Source organism: Herpailurus yagouaroundi, unplaced genomic scaffold (assembly GCF_014898765.1).
Source record: "Herpailurus yagouaroundi ecotype Mexico unplaced genomic scaffold, PumYag 28, whole genome shotgun sequence".
Lineage (NCBI taxonomy): Eukaryota > Metazoa > Chordata > Mammalia > Carnivora > Felidae > Herpailurus > Herpailurus yagouaroundi.
This window is the reverse complement of record NW_024412376.1, coordinates 106,113,859-106,134,483: the sequence shown is the minus strand read 5'-3', so window position 1 is coordinate 106,134,483 and position 20,625 is coordinate 106,113,859. Positions and strand designations below refer to the sequence as shown.

Sequence of the window (20,625 nt, the reverse complement as noted above, 5' to 3'; positions counted from 1 at the left end):
TCACATACTTTTAAATAGAAAAAGTGTTAGCAAACATATCCCTTGGAAAGAATTCTAAATTGTTCTAATAATTTAATGGCTGAACCGCTTTGTAAAATATGTAGTTACCTTGCACTGTTCAAATTTTGAATCAAAAGAAGTCATGTTAAATTGGATGTCACATTATTACAAAATTCTATTGACAACCTGAAGTTAGAACAGCATTCAGCTGTGAGTACCTACTGCTTGCCAGGCGTTAAGAATATTCCTTTTCATTTAAAGAATGGACAATAGTCTTGGAGTAGATAACAATTAAAATGTAGAAGAAAGCCTGCTTCCTATTTGTTTTGAGTCAAGCAAGCAGAAATTTGATTGGAGAGTCAAATTTCAAGCCGAGAAGCTGGTCATGTATTACACTTGGTATTTTCTTCTAACGAAAAAAATAAAGCCCTGGTGCCACCACCTTGACGCTTAAATGTTTACTGAAACTGCTCCAGGCACTGCTTCTCAAACGTGGCTGCACAGCGCAATCGCCCAGAGTTTTAAAAAATGCCAATGCCTGTGTCTCACCCCCAGGGATTCTGCTTTAATTGGTACAAGGTGGGAGCTATTCTATGTAATTACTCCTCGGTAATTAGCCATCTGTATGGTATTTTTAACTTTCTACGTTTTATCAGCTGTGCGACTGTTTGGATTGGTCAAGTTTTTGTGCTGAACCGAATTCTGCCTGGCAGGGCTCACTGTGCAGAAAGGTTGCAGTGGCTCTATTTGCCTTAATCCATTTTCCTCTCACTTCCTTGCTCTTTCACGCAGAGGAGGCAAGTGGCTGCTGTGGCAGCAGCAGTGGCTGATCATCACTGAAAATACCAAAGAAAAGAACTCAGCCGCCTCCTGGGTATTTTTTTCCACTGGGGATTAACTTGCCATGCTTTTTTCATTTTTCCGTCCATCCTGCAAAAACTATTTTTTTTTTTTTTTGCAAGAAGCAAACCATGATCTTATAGCTGAAAAACATAAGCAAAAAGTTTTAGCACAGCTCTGTCTCTTGGGGACAAGTTAGAAAATTCTCAAGCCAGCAGAAGCATAGTAAGTGCTTTCTTTCTTTTAAAGCTACTTCTAGGGGGAGAGGGGAGGCTATTGTAATGGTAAATTTCACTCGGAGAGGAAGAAAGGGCTGATAATCAATCAAAAATTAGGTATTTGTTTGAGTTTTTGCAATTCTCTCTGGAGAATTTGATTTTGAATTTTCTCTGGAAAACGTACAGAAAAAGTTTTGGGGTGTGTGCATGCGAAATAAAAGCCGTCTTGGGAGTAACACAGAAAGAAGTTGTTTTTTTTTTTTTTTTTTTTTTGTTTTTTGAACAGAGTGGGGAGATATAGAGCACTGGGGGGCTTCAGTGAGATCCCGGGATCCCAGGAGGAGAATTTACATTCAGAAATGTTGGAGTGAAAAGTCCTCCTGGTTCAGCATCTTGGACTTAAGTTCAGAAGAACATTTTACATCTGAAAGAATTTGTTTCTCAAAACCTCTTTATTTTGGCCGGCGAGTATCATGAAGGATGGGATGAGGTGTTGTGAATAGAAGCACTACTCTGAATCTGCTTCAGGCATTTAAAATTTAACTCCAGGGATCATGTGTTGGGTATGATGAAGGCCACAGAGAACCTGGATAAGACTACTGCCGTACTGAACCCCAACAGGACCCCCAAGGGCAGGTACATTTATCTAGAAGCGTTCCTGCAGGGAGGAGCTCCCTGGGGCTTTACTTTGAAAGGTGGCCTGGAGCACGGAGAACCATTAATCATCTCTAAGGTATGTTTCTTTTTACAAAAAGAATATTACAATGTAATATTACAGTATTACAATATTACAATATTGTCTTTATTCATATGACTTTTTCAACCTTAAAACTTCTGTCAGGTCTGTCAAAAATGCCACCACCATGCGGAGGATTGCCTGAATGTTGCTTACTTTGCTGTTTCCTACCTTTCAGATTATATCTGGAAATATATCTTATTGGCTTGGTGTTTGAAAGAAAAAAATGTGTCTAGCTCGTTTAGTCTGCGAAATCCCGGGGGAAAAATGTGCTTGCTCAATGGATAATCTCTTTTTGTGAATGAAATAGTGTAAAAGCAGCTACCACATGATCTTTTCAGTTATAAATCAGATTAAAGATTAACAACGTGGTGAAGGTGGTGGCATGATATATGTTTATGAATGTGGGCTTTATGTAGACTATGGCTAGAAAAATATCTGCTCTTTCTCCGTCACATGAACATATCTAGCATTCCAGAATACTTTAGAATTTGTTTATAATTCTGGAATAACTGATTACATAAATATTATTTATTCCTTTTTGCACACTCAGGAGAATTAAATCAACTTTCAGTATAGATCAAACACAAAACATCATTTCTGCTTCTTTTATTTATCTATGTATTTATTTAAACCAGTTTTTAAACCTTAGTCATCTATGACATGCCTCACTTCTTTATTTATCTTTGGTATGATTAGGTATTCCCACTGAATTAATCCTTTTTATGTGTTAGGCTTAGTATGTCCGCTTTTCTCATCAGCTACATAGATCGAGAGAGAACAGAAGTTTCTTTTAATATTTCAGAATATTAACAATCTAAAACAATAGAACCTAAACGCTTTTCACACATTATGCATTACTTAGAAACATTTACAATTGAGGGGAAAAGTTTTTAGGTTGAGGGTCGGAAAGGGATCAATAGGCATTTCGCCTGAATTTTGCTATCCATTTAAGGTTAGTTTTCATATACCCAAAAGCATGTGTTTTGAGAGAGACGGAAATGATTGTTACTGTGAATGAGCCGATGGGATCCAGGTTTCCAGCAGTCAAGGCTGTGCAGGATACCATCTTAAGGTTTGTGACTTTTCTTTATCTTTTCTAAGAAAACAAAAGATATGTATGCATATGTGTATCAGTTAGGGGGCATCCAGCTCTAAGTAACTGACACCTGATTTACAGTGGCCTCAGTAGTAAATTGGGGTGTGTTTTTCCCATATTGCAAGAAGTCTGAAAGTAGGCTGTCCTCCCTAGGAGCCACAGCTCAATCATGTCTACATGGACTTCAGTTACCTCTCCAACTCTGCCATCATCTTGGCTTTTGTCCTCATGGTTACATGATGGATGCCACACCTCCAGTGTTGCATCTTTATTCTGGGCAGGGTTTTGGCTTGTTGTTTGCAAAGGGACACCCTCCATTAACTTACATCTCATTGACCAGAACTGTGCCAAGGACCTGTGCTCAGACCAATTACTGGCCAAGGGGCCTGAGATTATCATGACTGGTTTAGACCAGTCAGGATTTCTTTCCTGGGTTCTTTAATAAGAACCTCCCTTTCCTGATGTCAAGGAATCTCTGTCCACTATCTGAATAAGTTGGGGTTCTCTTTTCAAGAGGAAGGAGGAAATGGGTGCTAGGTAGACAGCTGAGAATGTCTGCCAGAAATATACATACACTGCATTTAGAATTCTGGTTGTATACCCAATTTCCCTTGCCTTATGTGATGAGATATGTATCCATACACTGGAATACAGTTTGCTGTAGGACAACCTAATGCTACCACTAATGAGCCACTCCTCTGAGGCTCCATTTAATCTGCAGAATGGGGGTGTACTATTATCTCCCTTATTGGAATGTATGGAGATTAGATGAGACTATTTATTCATTTATGATTTTATTTTCAAGTAATCTCTACACCCAATGTGGGTCTCAAACCCACAACCCTGAGATCAAGAGTCGTGTTCTCTACCAACTGAGCCAGCCAGGCTCCCAGAGACCATGCATCTAGAGCAATTAGCATAGTGCGGGGTACACAAAGGAGCTCAAAAACTCAGCAAAGACCATGGCTATTGCTTTTTATTATTCTAGGGACATTTGTACTAGGATACAGATTTGGCTGCTGTGCAAAGATCCAAAATAACAGTAGCTTAAATGACATAGGAGCTTCTGTCGCTCTCACCTAACAATCTGAGCATAAGCCAAACTGAAAGATGGTTGCATGATGTCACAGACCCACGTTCCTCCTACTTCTCTTACTTCCATCCTTGAGGTGATATCCTATCTGCAGCGTCCCAGGTGACTTGCCACAACATCTGCTTTCCAGTCATTAAGAAGTGGAAAAAAGACGGGCGCCTGGGTGGCTCAGTCGGTTAAGTGTCCGACTTCAGATCAGGTCATGATCTCATGGTTCATGGGTTTGAGCCCTGCACTGGGCCCTGTGCTAACAACTCAGAGCCTGGAAGCTGCTTCAGATTCCGTGTCTCCCTTTCTCTCTGCCCCTCTCCCACTTGTGCTCTGTATCTTTCTCTCTCTCAAAAATAAATAAACTTAAAAAAAATTTTTAAATAAAAAAGAAGTGGCAAAAGGAGACGGAGAGGGTAATCTCTTTCAAGGGTATAATCTGGTGTAAAATGCTCTGTCCAGTATGGTAGCCACAGCCACATACAGCTACTTCCGTTTCAATTAAAAGTAAAATGAAATAAAATTTAAAATTCTGTTCCTCATCTGCACTAGCCACATTTCAAGGGTCCCATTTCTTCGAAGCTCTTGTCTCTTTGGCGAACTGATTGATTCAAGCTCCATTTCTTCCTCTCTCTGAAGTGTTCTTGATTTCATCAAGCTGAGTTAGGTGGTCTCTCTTCTATACTCTTAGAACATGCACATAGTATATGAAATCACAATTTTTTTAGTTATGTTGGTTGTCTTCTCAGAAGTGTGAGAGCTTCTTTAGGGCAGGGACTGTTTTCATTCCTGCCACATCTAATGTGGGTAGCCCGGGTACACAAATATTTGTTGAGTAAATGAAAGGATGTGGGCTATGTCTTATTCATCTTGCATTTCCAGGATCTGCCAGAGTACCTGGCACAGAGAGTGTGCTCAGTAACTGCTACGGCATTATGAGCAAAGATGAAACAGAGCAGTAGGCAGGGGCAGGCGGGGAGGTAGAGTCCCATGAAATGAGGATGCCTTCCAGATCTCCAAGATGGAGCGTGTATTGCTTTCCCATTGCTGCTGTAAAAACTACCACAATCTTAGCGGCTTAAACCAACACAGAGATAGCATCTTACAGGTCTATGGGTCAGAAGTTAGCACAGGTCTCTAGCACAGATCTAGCACTGGGTGTTAATTAGGCTGTGGGACCAGGGCTCTAGGAGAGAATCTATTTCCTTGCCCTTTCTAGCTTCTAGAGGCCGCCCACATTCCCTGGTGCCCAGTCCCCTTCCTCCATTTGCAAAGCCCGTAATAGTAGGCTAAGTCCCTCCCACATTGCGTTACTCTGATCTCTAACTTCTGCCTCCCTTTTCCTACGTCATTTTATGTTTTGTTTTATTGTTTTCTATAAGTAGGTTCTGTGTACAACATGGAGCCCAGTGTGGGACTTGAACTCACCACCCTGAGATCAAGACTTGAGCTGATATCAAGAATCGAATACTTAGCCAACTGAGCCATCCAGGTGCCCCTCTTCCAATTTGAAAGGCCCTTGAGAGTACATTGGGCCCACTAAGATAATCTCCCTAAGGTCAGCTGAGTAACAACCTTCATTCCAACTGCGAACTTCATTCCCCTTAGCCATATAATCTAATGTATTCACAGTTTCCAGGGATTGGAACGTGGATGTCTTTGCAGGAAGAGGGTTTTATTTTGCCTGTCATGTGAGCATTTGAGCATTGATGAAAGTCCATATAAGTAAAGACTGTACCAGAGTTGAGACTAAAGTGAAATTTAGTGGCTGATCGTGCATATCCCATATCTTCTTTCTAGAATGGTAAAAAAAACGCACACCAGCTTGTACATTGGCATCCAGATGTCCACTATTCCCTCAAGGTCAGGTGACCCCCATGATAGGGGAAGGGAAAGGATCGTACACCTCGAATCATACATGCAAAAGGCACGTACACTTATACAAAAGCAATTATAAGCTGCCAGGTATGGATAACAATATAATGAATGAAGAATTATTTTTCTTTAGGTACAAATGAGACAGGCGAATGAATGGGGAAAAGGAACTACAAAAGGGTGGCGATAAAAGAAATCATTTTCAAATCTTTTTCTTTGAGATTTACTGTCCTTGAAAAGGAAAGGCGGGGTTGAGGAAAGAGCCTCAGTAATCTGTGAACTTCAAAAAGAAAGGGCAACTTTCTTTTAGTAGTGATTGTATGTGGAAGCTCAAGTAGTTCAATAGATCAGGAAGTTGGCAGCATGATTTTATTATGACTCACTCTGCATTGTGGCTGAAAAGAGCAGTCCCACCTGCGGTGGGGTGCACCTGCTCGAGGGCTCAGAAATCAAATAACAAGTGTAACAACAATAAACAGCAGCGACAACAACTGATGGCACTTACTGAGTGCTTACTACATGCCAGGCTCTATGCCAAGACATCCACACATGTGAACTCATTTAACTTCGACAGCACCATGAGGAAGGTAATAGATTATGCAAATTTATACACGACAAACCGAGACATGGTATTTGAGTCACTTTCTGCAGCTCTCACAGCTAGTCGGTCATAGAATTGGAATTTGAATCCAGGCGTTCCGGTTCCCTAGAGTCTAATGCACTGAACACTGGGCCATTTTGTCACCATTGCCTACCAAGTATTTGGCTCTGTCTAGATTCTGGAGCCATTATTTGGGTAAAATATGGGAATCATCTTTTGTTATGTATGGCTTAAAATTTATTAGAGGTGGGCACCGGGGTGGCTAAGTCGTTAAGCATCTGACTTCTGCTCAGGTCATGATCTCACGGGTTCGTGAGTTCAAGTCCCACATCGGGTGAGCTCGAGCCCCCGCTTAGGGTGAGTCTCACTTCTCTCTCTCTCCCTCTCCCCTTCTCCCCCTCTCCCCCTCCGGGAATTCTCTTTCTCTCTCTGCCCCTGGTTCACTTGTGTCCCCCCTCTCAAAACAAACAAACAAACAAACAAACAAACAAACAAACATTTAAAAATAAAATTTGTTACAGGAAAACAGTTTTTTTCCCCCCAAAAAACCTTACCTGTAAGTACCATAAAATAGGTGACGGCTGCTTAAGCAATGCTTTTAAAGCAGTTCTACACCTATAGAAGGAGGGGCCGCTTAAGAGTTCTTGGCGAGTATCTTGGTGTTGTCTTCACCTAGAGAGGCACTTTTTAGTGCTCTTCAAACATGGCCTTCTGAATAAGACGTTGTTCCAGGCCTCTTATGTCTCTTATGTTATCAACATTCAGAACATATATTCCTGATTCCTGCTCCCCTGGGCAATGAATTTGCTTTAGCTGGACTCTCTTTGTGTATAAATCCTGTGGTTCCAGGACGCTTGGGTGGCTCATTCGGTTAAACATCTGACTCTTGGTTTTGGCTCATGTCATGATCTCCCAGTTCATGGGATTGAACCCTGTATCGGGCTCTGCACAGGCAGCACGAAGCCTGCTTGGGATTCTCTCTCTCCCTCTCTCTGTGCCCCTACCCCACTCATGCTCCCTCTCTCTCTTTCTCTCTCAAAATAAATAAATAAACTTTAACAAATCCTGTGGTTCCATCTTCTACACCCTCACCTTCTCGGAAAGCCCTTCTGCTTATAACACCATCATCTTCTTGCTCTCAATCTAAAACATGGCCTTCCTCTAGGCCTTGTCTACCAAGGCTCAGCTCATGGACACTATCGTATTCCCAACTTCCCATTCTTTCTCTATAGGTGGGCATGTTTTTTATGTGAAGTCAGAGACATCCTCGAACATGGTTCCCCAAGCTTCCTGTTGGCTAACACTACTCAGATTTTTAAATGGAATCTCTCACTGGGTTCTTCTAGCCTTAGAGATTTGATCTAATCCCTAAGCCCTCTTTACTATTCCTCCTCTGGAGAGAATTATCCAAAGCCTCCCAATCAACCTGCCATTTAAAAAAAAAATTTTTTTTAACGTTTATTGATTTTTGAGATGGAGAGAGACAGAGCATGAACGGGGGAGGGTCAGAGAGAGGGAGACACAGAATCTGAAACAGGCTCCAAGCTCTGAGCTGTCAGCACAGAGCCCGACGCAGGGCTCGAACTCACGGACCGCGAGGTCATGACCCGAGCCGAAGTCGGCGCTTAACCGACTGAGCCACCCAGGCGCCCTCAACTTGCCATTTTAAAGTGAAATGAACTGCTTTACTGCACTGCGAGGAAACTTGGAAATACCAATAGTCCATGGTTAGGAAATTACTCATTTGAAACATAATTAAATTGGATGATCATGTTGAGATTTCCTCATTTCTGGATTTTCTCTATCAATCTATCTAGATTCAGTATTTTCCAACCTTTTGGCTTCCTTTTTTTTTTTAATTTTTTTTTTTAACGTTTATTTTTGAGACAGAGGGAGACAGAGCATGAATGGGGGAGGGTCAGAGAGAGGGAGACACAGAATCTGAAACAGGCTCCAGGCTCTGAGCAGTCAGCACAGAGCCCGACGCGGGGCTCGGACTCACGGAGTGTGAGATCGTGACCTGAGCTGAAGTCGGCCGCCCAACCGACTGAGCCACCCAGGCGCCCCTAACCTTCTGGCTTCCTTAGTGCCCCTCAGTTTCAACACACCAGCATCAACCATACTATCTCTTGGCCCATCTCTTCCCACTAAAACAGTTTTACTAGTTTTTCAGCCATGGCCCCTGAGTTCAATTTGAAGTAGATGTCTAGGCAGTCCCCCAAGTCCTTGGGCTGGTTGATTTAGTTCACCCCAAAGTCATCTCTTTGATTTCCTTCCAAGTACCGAGCTAGATCAGCTTGCTATCAACCTTTTAACACAGCCAGTTCTTTCTGAGTTTCTTTCCTTACTGTTCTTGCTTTTGCTTTTAAGATCCTTTGCCTTTCTGCTAGGGCAGCCTCTTCTCTCTACTGTCCTTAAACAATTTGTTTGTTCCCTCAAATCCACCCCTGTCCTGCATTTGTATGAATTCCTCCTTCCTCTCACCTTTCCAACACCTCTATTCACATTATCTTCAGATACAGGTAGTTGTTTGCATTTGGCTTCTTGCCAATATATTATAATCTCTTTAAAGTCAAATGAGGTTTACTCATGCTGTGTATCCTGTTTTTCCTAGCAAAATATTTCCCATTTCACATACAACAAATGTTTAATGAATGTGAAATGATTTATAGGATCTTAGAGCAATAAAGAATCTAAGCAATCATTTAATCCAACTTCCTCATTACATAGAAAACTGAGACTCAGCAAAGTTCATTTATTTGCCAAGATGGTTACTGCCTTAGCAAAAAAAACCTGTGTGTGTGTGTTGTGTGTGTGTGTGTGTGTGTGTGTGTGTGTGTGTGTGTGTAACGCTCTCTAGTGAGGGAATACGTGGTTTCTGGTTGTGCCATTTGTACTTTCCAATGAATCCTAGCTCCTGTTAGACTATTAACTTCTAGAAGCTAAGGATATTTCCCCCTCCTTCTCTTCCTCCCTTCCTCTTCTCTTCCTTCTTTCTTTTCTTTCTGTTATCCACAGTGCTCAAATTATGCATATCAATGATGAAAATGAAAATATATTAATGGATGAAGAGGAAGATAAATGAATATTAAAGAGGATCTTCTTTAAAAATCTTTGTTAGAAAGATGTGCAAACAAGGTCCTAGAAAAACCTCTTGAAAAATAAGGCAAGTAGGTTGAGCTTGAGTCTTCATTTAATGATGCCTATACTTAATGTTTGGCAAATGTTAGTTGAGTTGAATTAGATTGGAAAAAAGAAATTCATGGTTTTATTGAATTTTTTAGAAATTACCTAATTTAGGAGTTGCTTAAAGTGTTATGTCCTTTTTTGTCACAAACTATGCTTGTGATCCCATCAATGTTGCTGGAAATAACCTTTATTCAAGTAGCACGCTGAGGTGGTATGCCAAATGGATATTAGCAAGAATTCTGCTTTCTTTAAAAGCTAATAGGTTCTCAAGGCATTGCTTTCTATGCAGGGAACACAATTTAAGAAATATTTGTCTCATTTTAATGAACCCACAATGTGGCTGGAGACACATAGTGAGAGACTTTCTATTCATCTTTGAAAAAAACAAAACCCCAAAGAATAGTCTGGGTCTTAACTAACCCATAGACCGATTTTTCCACATCTCTCCCTTTGATGTACTTCCAAGCAGTGAACATCTTGATCCAAAGAACTGCAGAGTTGGTGTTCTCCCTGGTCCATCCATCTCTCATGCTCTGACATCCCAGCCCCTTCTCAATGAAATGAAGCGAGGCCAAGTTTCTCTGCCCAAAGTACTGTTTCCCCTCAATCTTCTAATGACTTTCCCCACAAAAGATAACTTGTGTATCTCGATCCACTGAATGGAAGGGACAATTCTTTCCTGCCTTCAGAGGAGGCTTGTCTAACTTGGCAGACTGATGTGCAGAACACTCTGTTCTGGGCATCTGAGCCTGAATTTGCTCTTACGTCAACTGCATTTTTTCATTCCTCGGCCATCCACACATCTATTCATTATATCCTTCTCCATTTTGAACTGCATTTTATCTTAGAGATTTATGAGGTTTATCTAAAGTCTTTATTTTTAAATGCTCTTTGGTATGTTTGTATTGATTTGGGGTTATGATTTAGTTATCTTTTTCGCCCCCCATTTCAGGCAAGGCTGTCCAGTGTAGCACAAGACACATTACAGACTATGTAGAGCTTGGAGTAAAAATGTCTGTTTCATTTCTACCATAGTCTCCATTGACTATGTGACCATGGGAGTAACTTAGCTTTCTTGGACCTCAGTTTCCTCATCTTTAAAAGTGAAATATCCTAACTAATGGAGTTGTTATAAGTACCCAATGGATTAGGTTAAAGAAAACAACAACACAGTGTTTAGAAAAGACAAAACACGATCCAGAGTTTAGTTACAATACGATGATATGGACTGGTGGGAGAATAGTAGGTATCAAACAGAAGTTAGCAACCCACATAACAACGATGACACCTGACTGATTTCTGTACCACAGCAGCACTTGCTATCTCCCACTGAAACACTGAACAGATAATTCTCGGCTCTCATGGAGCTTATATTCCAGTAGAAAGAGAGTGGCAATAGATATGTTTGTCCATGATAATTTCAGGGTTGGTAAGTGTCATTAAAACACAAACAATATGATGGGTCCCAGAATGGTAGTGTTTGTGGGGTAGAGGTATGAGAAGCAGGGCTCACTTTAAATAGGTGACCAGAGAAGAGTTTTCTGATAAGATCACATCTGAGCTAAGACCTGATAGATGAGAAATATGAAATCAGACACGCAAAGAGCTTTATAAGTGCGGCTAGGCAGGAGAGTCTTGGAATGTTCAAAATAAAATAAAGTCAGTGTTACTGGATTGTAGTAAGTGTCTTACTCTGTTCAGACTGCTGTAACAGAGTACCATAGTCAGAGGGCTTGAAAAACAACAGAAATGTATTTCTCACAGTTTGGGAGACTGAAAAGTCCAAGATGAAGGTGACTGGAGATTTGGTATCTTGCGAGGGTCCATGGATGCCTATCTTCTCACTGCGTCCTTAGATGGCAGAAGGGTGAGGGAGCTTTCTGCAGTCTCTTATAAGGTCAAGACTCTCACTCATGAAGGCTCCACCCTCATGACTTAATCACCTCCAAAGTTCGCAAACTCCAAATATTATCACCTTGGGGGAATAGGTTTCAACATATGAATTGAATGTTGCCTGGAGCCTGATACCTGTCAATGTTCCTCTCAGAGTGCTCTCAGCCGCATACAGGCAGGCCGCCAGAGGACCTGCAGTCTCACTGGGGAAATTAGACGAATGCAATGCTCGAGATATTCTAATCTTCTTTTTTTACATTTATTTATTTTTGAGAGACAGAGTGAGACCAAGTGAGAGTGGGGGAGAGGCAAAGAGAGAGGGAGACACAGGATCAGAAGCAGGCTCCAGGCTCTGAGCTGTCAGCACAGAGCCCGATGTGGGGCTTGAACCCACAGACCGTGAGATCATGACCTGAGCCGAAGTCAGACGCTTAACCGACTGAGCCACCCAGGCACCCCACGAAGGCTCGAGACATTCTAAGACACTTTTGCAACAATTATAACACGATCGTAAAACAACCAATATTTAAAATTATGTGCCCCCCCAGCCCCATACAGGGTGGGGGGCACATAATCAGTCTATAGAAGTAAGCAAGAGAGAGAGAGGTATGATATGAAAATGGAAAGTCAGGGGTCAGATCATAACAGATCCTATAGGTTGTGGGAAGGATGCTGGACTGGGTTTCAGTACAGATGTGAGGATACATCACATCACGAGTCTTTCTCTACTTATGGTGAGCCAGACTAATGGTGTGTATTTAAACTCTGGGAGATTTTTAGTGCTGGTTCTTAAAGTCAGCTTCTCTTTTCTCCCTCCTATGAATTTCTAAGGCACTTCTTGGGTCTACAACAGGGTAGGGCCTTCCAAAAGACAACTATCAAAATTTATTATAATTTATGGAGTGATATACAAATAAATGGTAAATATTCTTCTTTTGATTAGTTGAGAGAAGGTTATCTGTCTCGTAACTGTTCACCTCTTGGGTTATTTATCACTTCAAGGCAACAAGGTCTGCTGGGGTTGCTTTTGCCATAGTAATGACTAACTTTGCTGAGGTCCTTCCTGCTCTATAACAGGCATGCTATCTCATATAAGTTTCACAAAACTCTGTGAGGTAGAGGTCCTGTTATTATTTCCATTCTATAGATAAACTGGAGGCTGGCTTAATTAAGATCATAAAACTAGGTGCTAATCTAAGACTGTTTAAACTGTAAGCCTGAAAAATACCTTTGAAAGTAAAAGCTCCATTGTCATTTTGGCGTTCCAAAGAATGCTTCCATCTATTCATCCCAAGTCACGATAAACTGGTAGAAAGAGTGGGATGTATGAACTGTGGGAAAAAGCCAGGCATCTTGAAGATAGCTTGTACTATGACATGAGGAACATACCTGACATGTCAACCTCAGGAATTAAATTGGACTCCCACATCTTCCCAGACCCTGCTTCCTGCCTTTCACTTCTGCAAGGTTCCAGTCTTGGTCTCAGTTCTCCTCTCTGATTGCTGTTTGTCTTAAAATTTTTTTAAATGTTTATTTATTTTTGAGAGAGAGAGAGAGAGACAGACAGACAGACAGAATGCTAGTGGGGGAGGGGCAGAGAGACACAGAATCTGAAGCAGGTTCCAGGCTCTGAGCTGTCAGCACGGAGCCCGACATGAGGCTCGAACCCATGAACTGTGAGACAACTGAGTCTAGTCAGACGCTTAACCTACTGAGCCACCCAGGCACCCCTCTGATTGTTGTTTTTCAACTGGGATTTTGTTGAGTTTCATCTTAACATATAGTCATCAACAGTACCTTTGTTTCTCTATCATGTCCTGTCTTCTCAGTTGACTTAAACTCCTACTCCCCACCAGCCTAAACCCGAGGGCTTATCTCTTGGATTGGATACATTCCATCACCTGGATAGGCCACGAGAAATAAAACCTTAACTCTCAAATCAGGCCAGCTACCCAAGGAGAAACACTAACTGACTAAATAAATATTAAGCAGTCTAAAGCTAACAGGGGCTGGATGCAGTTAGTACAGGGGATCAGGCTTGAGGTTCATACTGATAGAGACTGATTTTCCAGGGTACTTCAAGTTCGTGCATTCCAACATGGTGAAGAGATCAGCACCACAACAGTGTTTCAAGGAGGAGTGTCCATTGTACCAACCTTTATTTTGTTTGTCCCTTTCTAGCTCTGGCTTACCTTATAACATAAATAAACTACTGTGTATTTGTACATCACTCCATAATCTCCACTGCTCTTCCGGCTGAGTCTACTACTTAGCTGACTCTCTCCATGGCTAACCTGCCTGCTCCCATTAGTCCCATTAGTACCCACACTTCCTGAAAGGCAGACTTTCTGGCTCTCCTAACAGTATGTTTACTTGGCATAATCCTGGGACCTCCACACACGATTGCTCAAAGCCATTGCTGCCTAGTAGGGTCCTAGCTCAACTTGCCTCCTCCCTAACCCATTCTTGGCTCCTGGAAACAGTTTAGACAGATCCTAGAATTCTAAAGATCTGAAAATGAAAAAGAACTATGACATGAAATTGAAATTAAAACACAGGCAATTTAAATGGAACAAGCATACTTCAGGTTGGTTGGACTAAAGTGTCTCACACTTTGAGTATCAAATTATATCCTAAACCACACATTTGCTGGAAGGTAGGAAGAAATATTAAACTTCTAGAACTCATCGTCTTACTCCTTTGTTTTGAAAAGTTGTAACTTTTTTTTTTTAATTTTTTTTTTTCAACGTTTATTTATTTTTGGGACAGAGAGAGACAGCATGAACGGGGGAGGGGCAGAGAGAGAGGGAGACCCAGAATCGGAAACAGGCTCAGGCTCTGAGCCATCAGCCCAGAGCCCGACGCGGGGCTCGAACTCACGGACCGCGAGATCGTGACCTGGCTGAAGTCGGACGCTTAACCGACTGCGCCACCCAGGCGCCCCGAAAAGTTGTAACTTTTAATGGAGGAAGTTGTATAGGCATAATTTAAGCTTTTATCATCTTGTGTGTTTTATCATCTTGAATAGCTGAGAAGCTCACATTTTTTAGGCCTTGTCCTCAGGGAAACTGGGAAGTGAGCGCTGGAATTCAGACGCAGGATCTGGCTGGGTTCCAGAAATAAATACACATATTGGGTGTTGAGATAAGATATTAAAGGAATAGAAGAGTGAGTAAATTTTGAGGAATGAGTTTGCAGAAAATACGTGACGTTTTCCTCGTATTCCTTGATTTTTTTGGGGGGGGGGGCGGGTGGTTGTTTTTCAAATTTTCACCTTTGAGCAGAATATCGAAAACAAGGCAGCCATTGACCTAAGTATAAGCGGCAGGAAAATAAAAGAATTAGTCTTGTTCTTCAGGATGGCTTTCATGGTTGCCCATTGGTGGTCTTGACTCAACATTTACAACTAAATAAAGTTGCTGGCAGTGTCTTGAGAGAATTGCTATCACAGCTTTCCATACACATGTAAGCCGATGAATTTGACCTTTATGAAGACACTGTGGTGTGGACCCTTCCAGTGTGCCCAGGTATAGGGCAAATTCTGAACCTAGGCCCTCGGAGGTATTGCAGTCACCTTTTCTCTTCATAAAAGAAGGCAAAATAAAGCGGGCAGGACTGCAAGGTAGAAGGAAATGGATACGTAGTAACAATATTTATATTTACTCAGTTCCTGCTGTGGCTCAGATCCTATGTTAGGTTATTTATTATTTTGTAGAATGAGATTTGATTTTACATATGAAAAAAGAGATTCTTCTTAAATGATGGAGCCAGAATTTAAAGCTATTTCATGCGTTCACTAACATATTTGGTGCACACAGTGTTTACTGAATGCCTAAAAATATGACAGCATTGGGGAAACAACAGCAAACAAGGTCCCTGCACCCAAAGAGCCTGTGTTCTCGGTGTCATTTTCTACCGCTTGAGGCTGATCCAGTCACTGCCACACCATGTTCCCTCACCTTTCACTTCTGTGTATGTTGGCTTGACTTCCATCTGTCAGCACCCGCATTTCTTGGCTTAAAGACTTTATTTTGCCTCCCCTTTGCCACCTGCTTAAGGACTCTGGGAGCAGCCCTCAGCCCGGGACTGAGTGAGTTGAGTTGACCAACAGCCCAGCTCTCTCATCCATGGGATGGATAACTCTGAGGTGAGTGTTTTCCACCAGCTCCTAGAGTTGCCCTGGCAGAATTGAGCTGCACTGACTCACGATTGTAGGGGGCTTGATAATGCATCTGTATAGACTACCTTCCTTTTCCTGCCTCCCCCATCCACTTCCCTCTCAGTTTTCTTCACTTTCCAGATAAACTAGCACTTGCATTTGAACTCTTGTGTCAGAGTCTGCTTCTGGGGAAAAGCAAACCAAGATTACCACCCTTTAGGGAATGCTTCCTAAGGAAAAGCCGGATCCTAAAGCCTAATGTAGATTTGTTTCCAAAGTCTATGGAGCCGTGGACTTCAAGTCAGAGGACTCCCATGGTATCTGAGAGCTGTGTTTTCTTGGGTGCTAAGACAAAGAGAAATCCATTCTTGGATAGAGTATTTTGTAACTATCTCCTTCATCTGCTGCCCCTTCACAGGACTGACTTTTTCTTTCCCCGCTGAATGGGTTGATGAGTCACACTGTTTTTATCACCACTTCTTTTTTTCTGTATCAATCAAGCACCATGAAAATTTCTCCTCCCTCCTGAGAGGACAATCCAGTGTCTTGTTTGTTCTGCAGATTGCTCTATTTTATGGGCTTTACAGGTTAGTGGTTAAGGAAAATGTGCTCCCCTGAGCAGAGTAGACAGAGAAAATATCTAATTCTTTGGGGGGCTCTCTGAACATAGTTTCTTCTCTAGAATTTTACCTATGTTGCTTCTATGCTTCCTCAATTCATACTATAAACATAGCACAAAAAGAAAGTGGGCGCCATACCAGTTTTTAGCCCAGCATATTTGACGTTATAACATGGCAGTGGTGTGAAGTTTGGTACCTAAGCAAGCAATAAAATAGAACGTAATTTTGAATCCATCCCAACCTCAAAATAACACAATAACTTTCCAGCACTAAAATGTAGTGTTTTCAAGTAACTTGTATCACTGCCAGATTCAATACAAGAAGCCGCTTTTGAAGCTGTTTCCCCTCAATATGAATATTCTTTGACTCACTGTGTTGTCCTTTGCCAGTTCCCTCGTTTTTTGCTTGAGTTCACTGAAGACTGACGAGCAGTAGCTTCATGTGACAGCCATTAGTCTGCCTTAAACCCCAGCGCGATGCTGAATGGATGGAATAATGAACAGATTTTATGCAGGACAATTCACGTTGTCAGCTACACGAAATTGGCAGCTCAAGAGGGGCCAGCTATGCTTGCAGTCCCCTCCTTCCTAAATTAATATTTGAATACCACGGTGCAAAAGGCATTGTTCCTTTTTTCCGTTCAAGCATCGTTACAGCAGACTGAACTCTAAATAATAGAGCAACAGAGTTATATTCCAGTAAAAAAAGAGCGAGTGAGGAAGGTATTTGCCTCTCTGTACGCGCAGGAATTCACGAGCATTTTTAAAAATTGTGTTTGTGTGGATGTGGGCACAGGGAGGGGCCTTTCATCACTACGAGGGAGGTCTTGGCAAGTCAGCTTTCATTTTAACTTCATGGTGTTGATCGCAGAACACACTGGTGAGTGCCCTGACTGCAGGGAGCCCGCGAGATAGCAAAGAGATTCAGAAAGTGGTGCAGAGGAAAATGACCTCCCATCTTCCCATCTCTGAAGCAGGGGAAAAATCCTTCTTGGTCAAAATTCCTTGGCTCGTCCTATTCACGCTGTCATTTCACGGAGGTTAAAAATATACCTTTCGATCTGTTGCTGAGAATGTACAGTGGTGCAGGCACTTTGGAAAAACATACAGCAGTTTTTTGAAATGTTAAACGCAAGAGTTATCTTTGCCCAACAATTAGACCTCCAAGTAGACGCTCGGGAGAAAGGCAAACACGTCTGTAAAAACATTCTCAAATGTTCACGGCCGCATTGTTTACAATAGTCACAAAGTGGAAAAAATCCAAATATCCATCAACTGGATAAACAAAATATGATATAGCTATATAATGGAATACTATTTGTGAGAAAAAGGAACTGAATACGGATAGATGTTACAACATTGATTAACCTCAAAACTGTTTTGCTCAGGGGGCACCTGGGTGGCTCAGTCGGTTAAGGGTCCAACTTTGGCTTGGGTCACAATCTCACGGTTTGTGGGTTCGGGCCCCGCATCGGGCTCTGTGCTGATAGCTGGGAACCTGGAGCCTGCTTCAGATTTGCCCCTCCCCTGCTCATGCTCTGTCTGTCTGTCTCTCTCTCAAAAATAAATACACATTAAAAAATTTTTAAAAAATATTATGCTCAGTTAAAGAAGCCAGATACACTCAAAAAATACCCATATTATGCAATTTCATTTATATGAGATATTCAAAGAAGGCAAATATATAGAGACAGAGTAAACGAATGGTTGTGTGAGGCTAGAGATGGGAATACAGAGTGACTATAAATGGGTATAAAGTTTCTTTCTGAAGTCATGGAAATATTCTGAGAGTAGATGACAGTGATGATTGCATAACTCTTTATTAAAAAATCACTGAATTGTAAGGAAAAAGCCATTTTTCTCCTGGTAATAAAAATGAGAAGGAACATAAAAGAGAAAGATAGAAAGTAAGTAAGAATCATAAAGTAGATTATCACTCACCATGTCAAGTCTTCAGTATTGACTGAATTAACTGAAATTTAAAATAGTAGAGGAAGATGACCAAAATGAAGGCCTCAAAAGTGTATAGCAGAGTCCTAATTACTTAAAGGAACAGGACAATCTAAAAAGTTGTTCATGAGTCAATTTAGGGAATGACAAAGAATAGACCACATTCAGAAGACTGAGGCAGTGCATTCTAGGATTTTCTCTGAAGGAAGAATTGAAGAATGCCTTTCGCATTGTCAGATATCAGGATTTAAAAAAATTGTTTTTAATGTGTATTTATTTTTGAAGGAGAGACAGAGAGAGACAGAGCATGGGCAGGGGAAGGACAGAGAGAGAGGGAGACACAGAATCCTAAACAGGCTCCGGGCTCTGAGCTGTCAGCACAGAGTCTGACGTGGGGCTCGAACTCACAAACCCTGAGATCAGGACCTGAGCTGAAGTTGGACGCTTAACCGACTGAGCCACCCAGGCGCCCCAGATATTGGGATTTTAAATCTCTATGTTCAATTCTGCCCGTGTTTTGTGTACTGTGTGTCTTTGGAGGAATTAAAGTGCAGTGCCCTGGGAAAGTAAAATAATGTAAAATATGAAATTTTTTGCTAAATTACTAAGGATAGAATTTCGTTCATGGAGTTTGAGGTCACAAAGGCCTTTAACGTTATAACAAAAACTTGTTGTGTTGCAGAAGAGGAGTGAGGGGTGCTGGCAACTCAAGCTTGAGAAATTCTTATTCACTGAGACTATGGACGTATAGTGAAATCTTACCACATTAGGGTTCATAAAGGTGAATAAGCTGCTAACCTAGTTAGATTATAAGGAAGACAAAGAAGCATCTCACAAGGGCCATCTTACACTTTGCAAAGCTTGGGGGGGGGCATGCGTCACCTAAGAGCAGGGGCTTCTTGGTCATTGATGATGCCGCGTTGCTCCTCCGACTGGTGCTGTCTGTCTTGGCTGTCCTCTCTGACTTCTAATGGGGACACTTGACATATGGGAGAAGAGGTGGTGGTGGGGGAAGGAAGAGTCTCTCAAAAGTCTACAGAGTCCCCTGCCATCCTCCATTCTAGCACCTGCTGCTCAAAACTTTATCAGCTCCAAGGGATCTACAGTGAATGTTTCCATGTACAATTGCTAAAGTGTCGTGGCTTCTTCTTCGTGGAAAGGGATGATAGGTATCTGTTTTGCAGTGAACTGATCAATAATCATCTATCTTTTCCTGCTAGAGCTTCTAGCTCTTACATGCACTAGACTTAATTCAGAAGCGTGTTCTTGAATGTTATAAATCACATTTCCCTGTTGATGGTTTGTTTTTGATTTCTCCAAAGTTTGTGACTGACGCAGAAGAAAAGAAATGGTGGTGGAGGCTGTTGGCAGAGAAAATCACTGATTAGGAGGAAGTGTGATAATGAAAGAAAGACTGGAGAGCAATCTCGTGAGGCTTTAGAAAACCACAATTTTTTTTGCCATTTTCTTCTGGGAAAAAAATCCTCCGCAAAGTAAATATTTAAAATAGTTCACAGTACTAAGCCTGTGAATGTTTGCTTTGCAATGTAGCAGCAGTTTCACGACCAGAAATTCTAAATCTTTGAAGAATTCTTAAAAAAAATGTTTATAGTAGAATAACTAGAAAAATAATTCAGTAAGGCAATTGGATATAAGATAATTCTTAAAAAGCCAGGATCTCCCCTATGGAAAAGCAATAATAATAAGAAAAAATAATGGGGGAGGGGGACCAATTTTAATAGTGATCAGAGATAAAAACTACCTAGGAATTAACTTAGCTATAAATATTCAGTACGTTTTGACAAAAACTAAGAGCTTTATTGAGGGACATGAAAAAAGACATGACCAAATGGAAAAATATGACATATTTTAGGATGGGAAAATTATTATCAAGACCTAGTTCTTCTCAAATTAATCTATCAAAATCCAAAAATTTCCAAAGGCATGTTTTGGCAGAATAACGTAAAAAATAGCCATTTTTTTTTTTTGGAGAAAATACAAAAAGAATGAGGGAAGAGGTGCCTGGGTGTCTCATTTAGTTAAGCGTCCAACTCTTGATTTTGGCTCAGGTCACAATCTCAGGGTTGTGAGATCAAGCCCCATGTTGGGCTCTATGTTGAGCATGGAGCCTGCTTGATTGTCTCTCTCTGTCCCTCTACTGATTATGCTCTCTCTCTCTCTCTGTCTCTCAAAAGAAAGATAGAAAGAAAGAAAGAAAGAAAGAAAGAAAGAAAGAAAGAAAGAAAAGAAAGAGTGAAGAGTTTCTCTAGCAAATATTAATATTTATTATAAAGCTATGGTCATTTACAAGTATGGTTCTCCAAGGGACATGGAAATACATTGTCACAAAAAGACTTGTACGGGA

General features: G+C 41.3%; 1 protein-coding gene across 2 annotated transcripts in view; it reads left to right on the top strand.

Moving 5' to 3' along the window:
• The first annotated feature begins 1,174 nt into the window (after window positions 1–1,174).
• SHROOM3 (shroom family member 3) overlaps window positions 1,175–20,625 on the top strand; it is a 329,233-nt gene continuing 309,782 nt past the window's right edge. Inside the window, exon 1 of one of the 2 annotated variants that reach the window (XM_040480686.1) lies at window positions 1,175–1,791. In XM_040480686.1, coding sequence (XP_040336620.1) covers window positions 1,624–1,791 — 168 coding nt within the window. In that variant the 5' untranslated portion in view covers window positions 1,175–1,623. The remainder of the gene's footprint in view (window positions 1,792–20,625) is intronic. The other variant, XM_040480676.1, reaches the window with a different exon arrangement.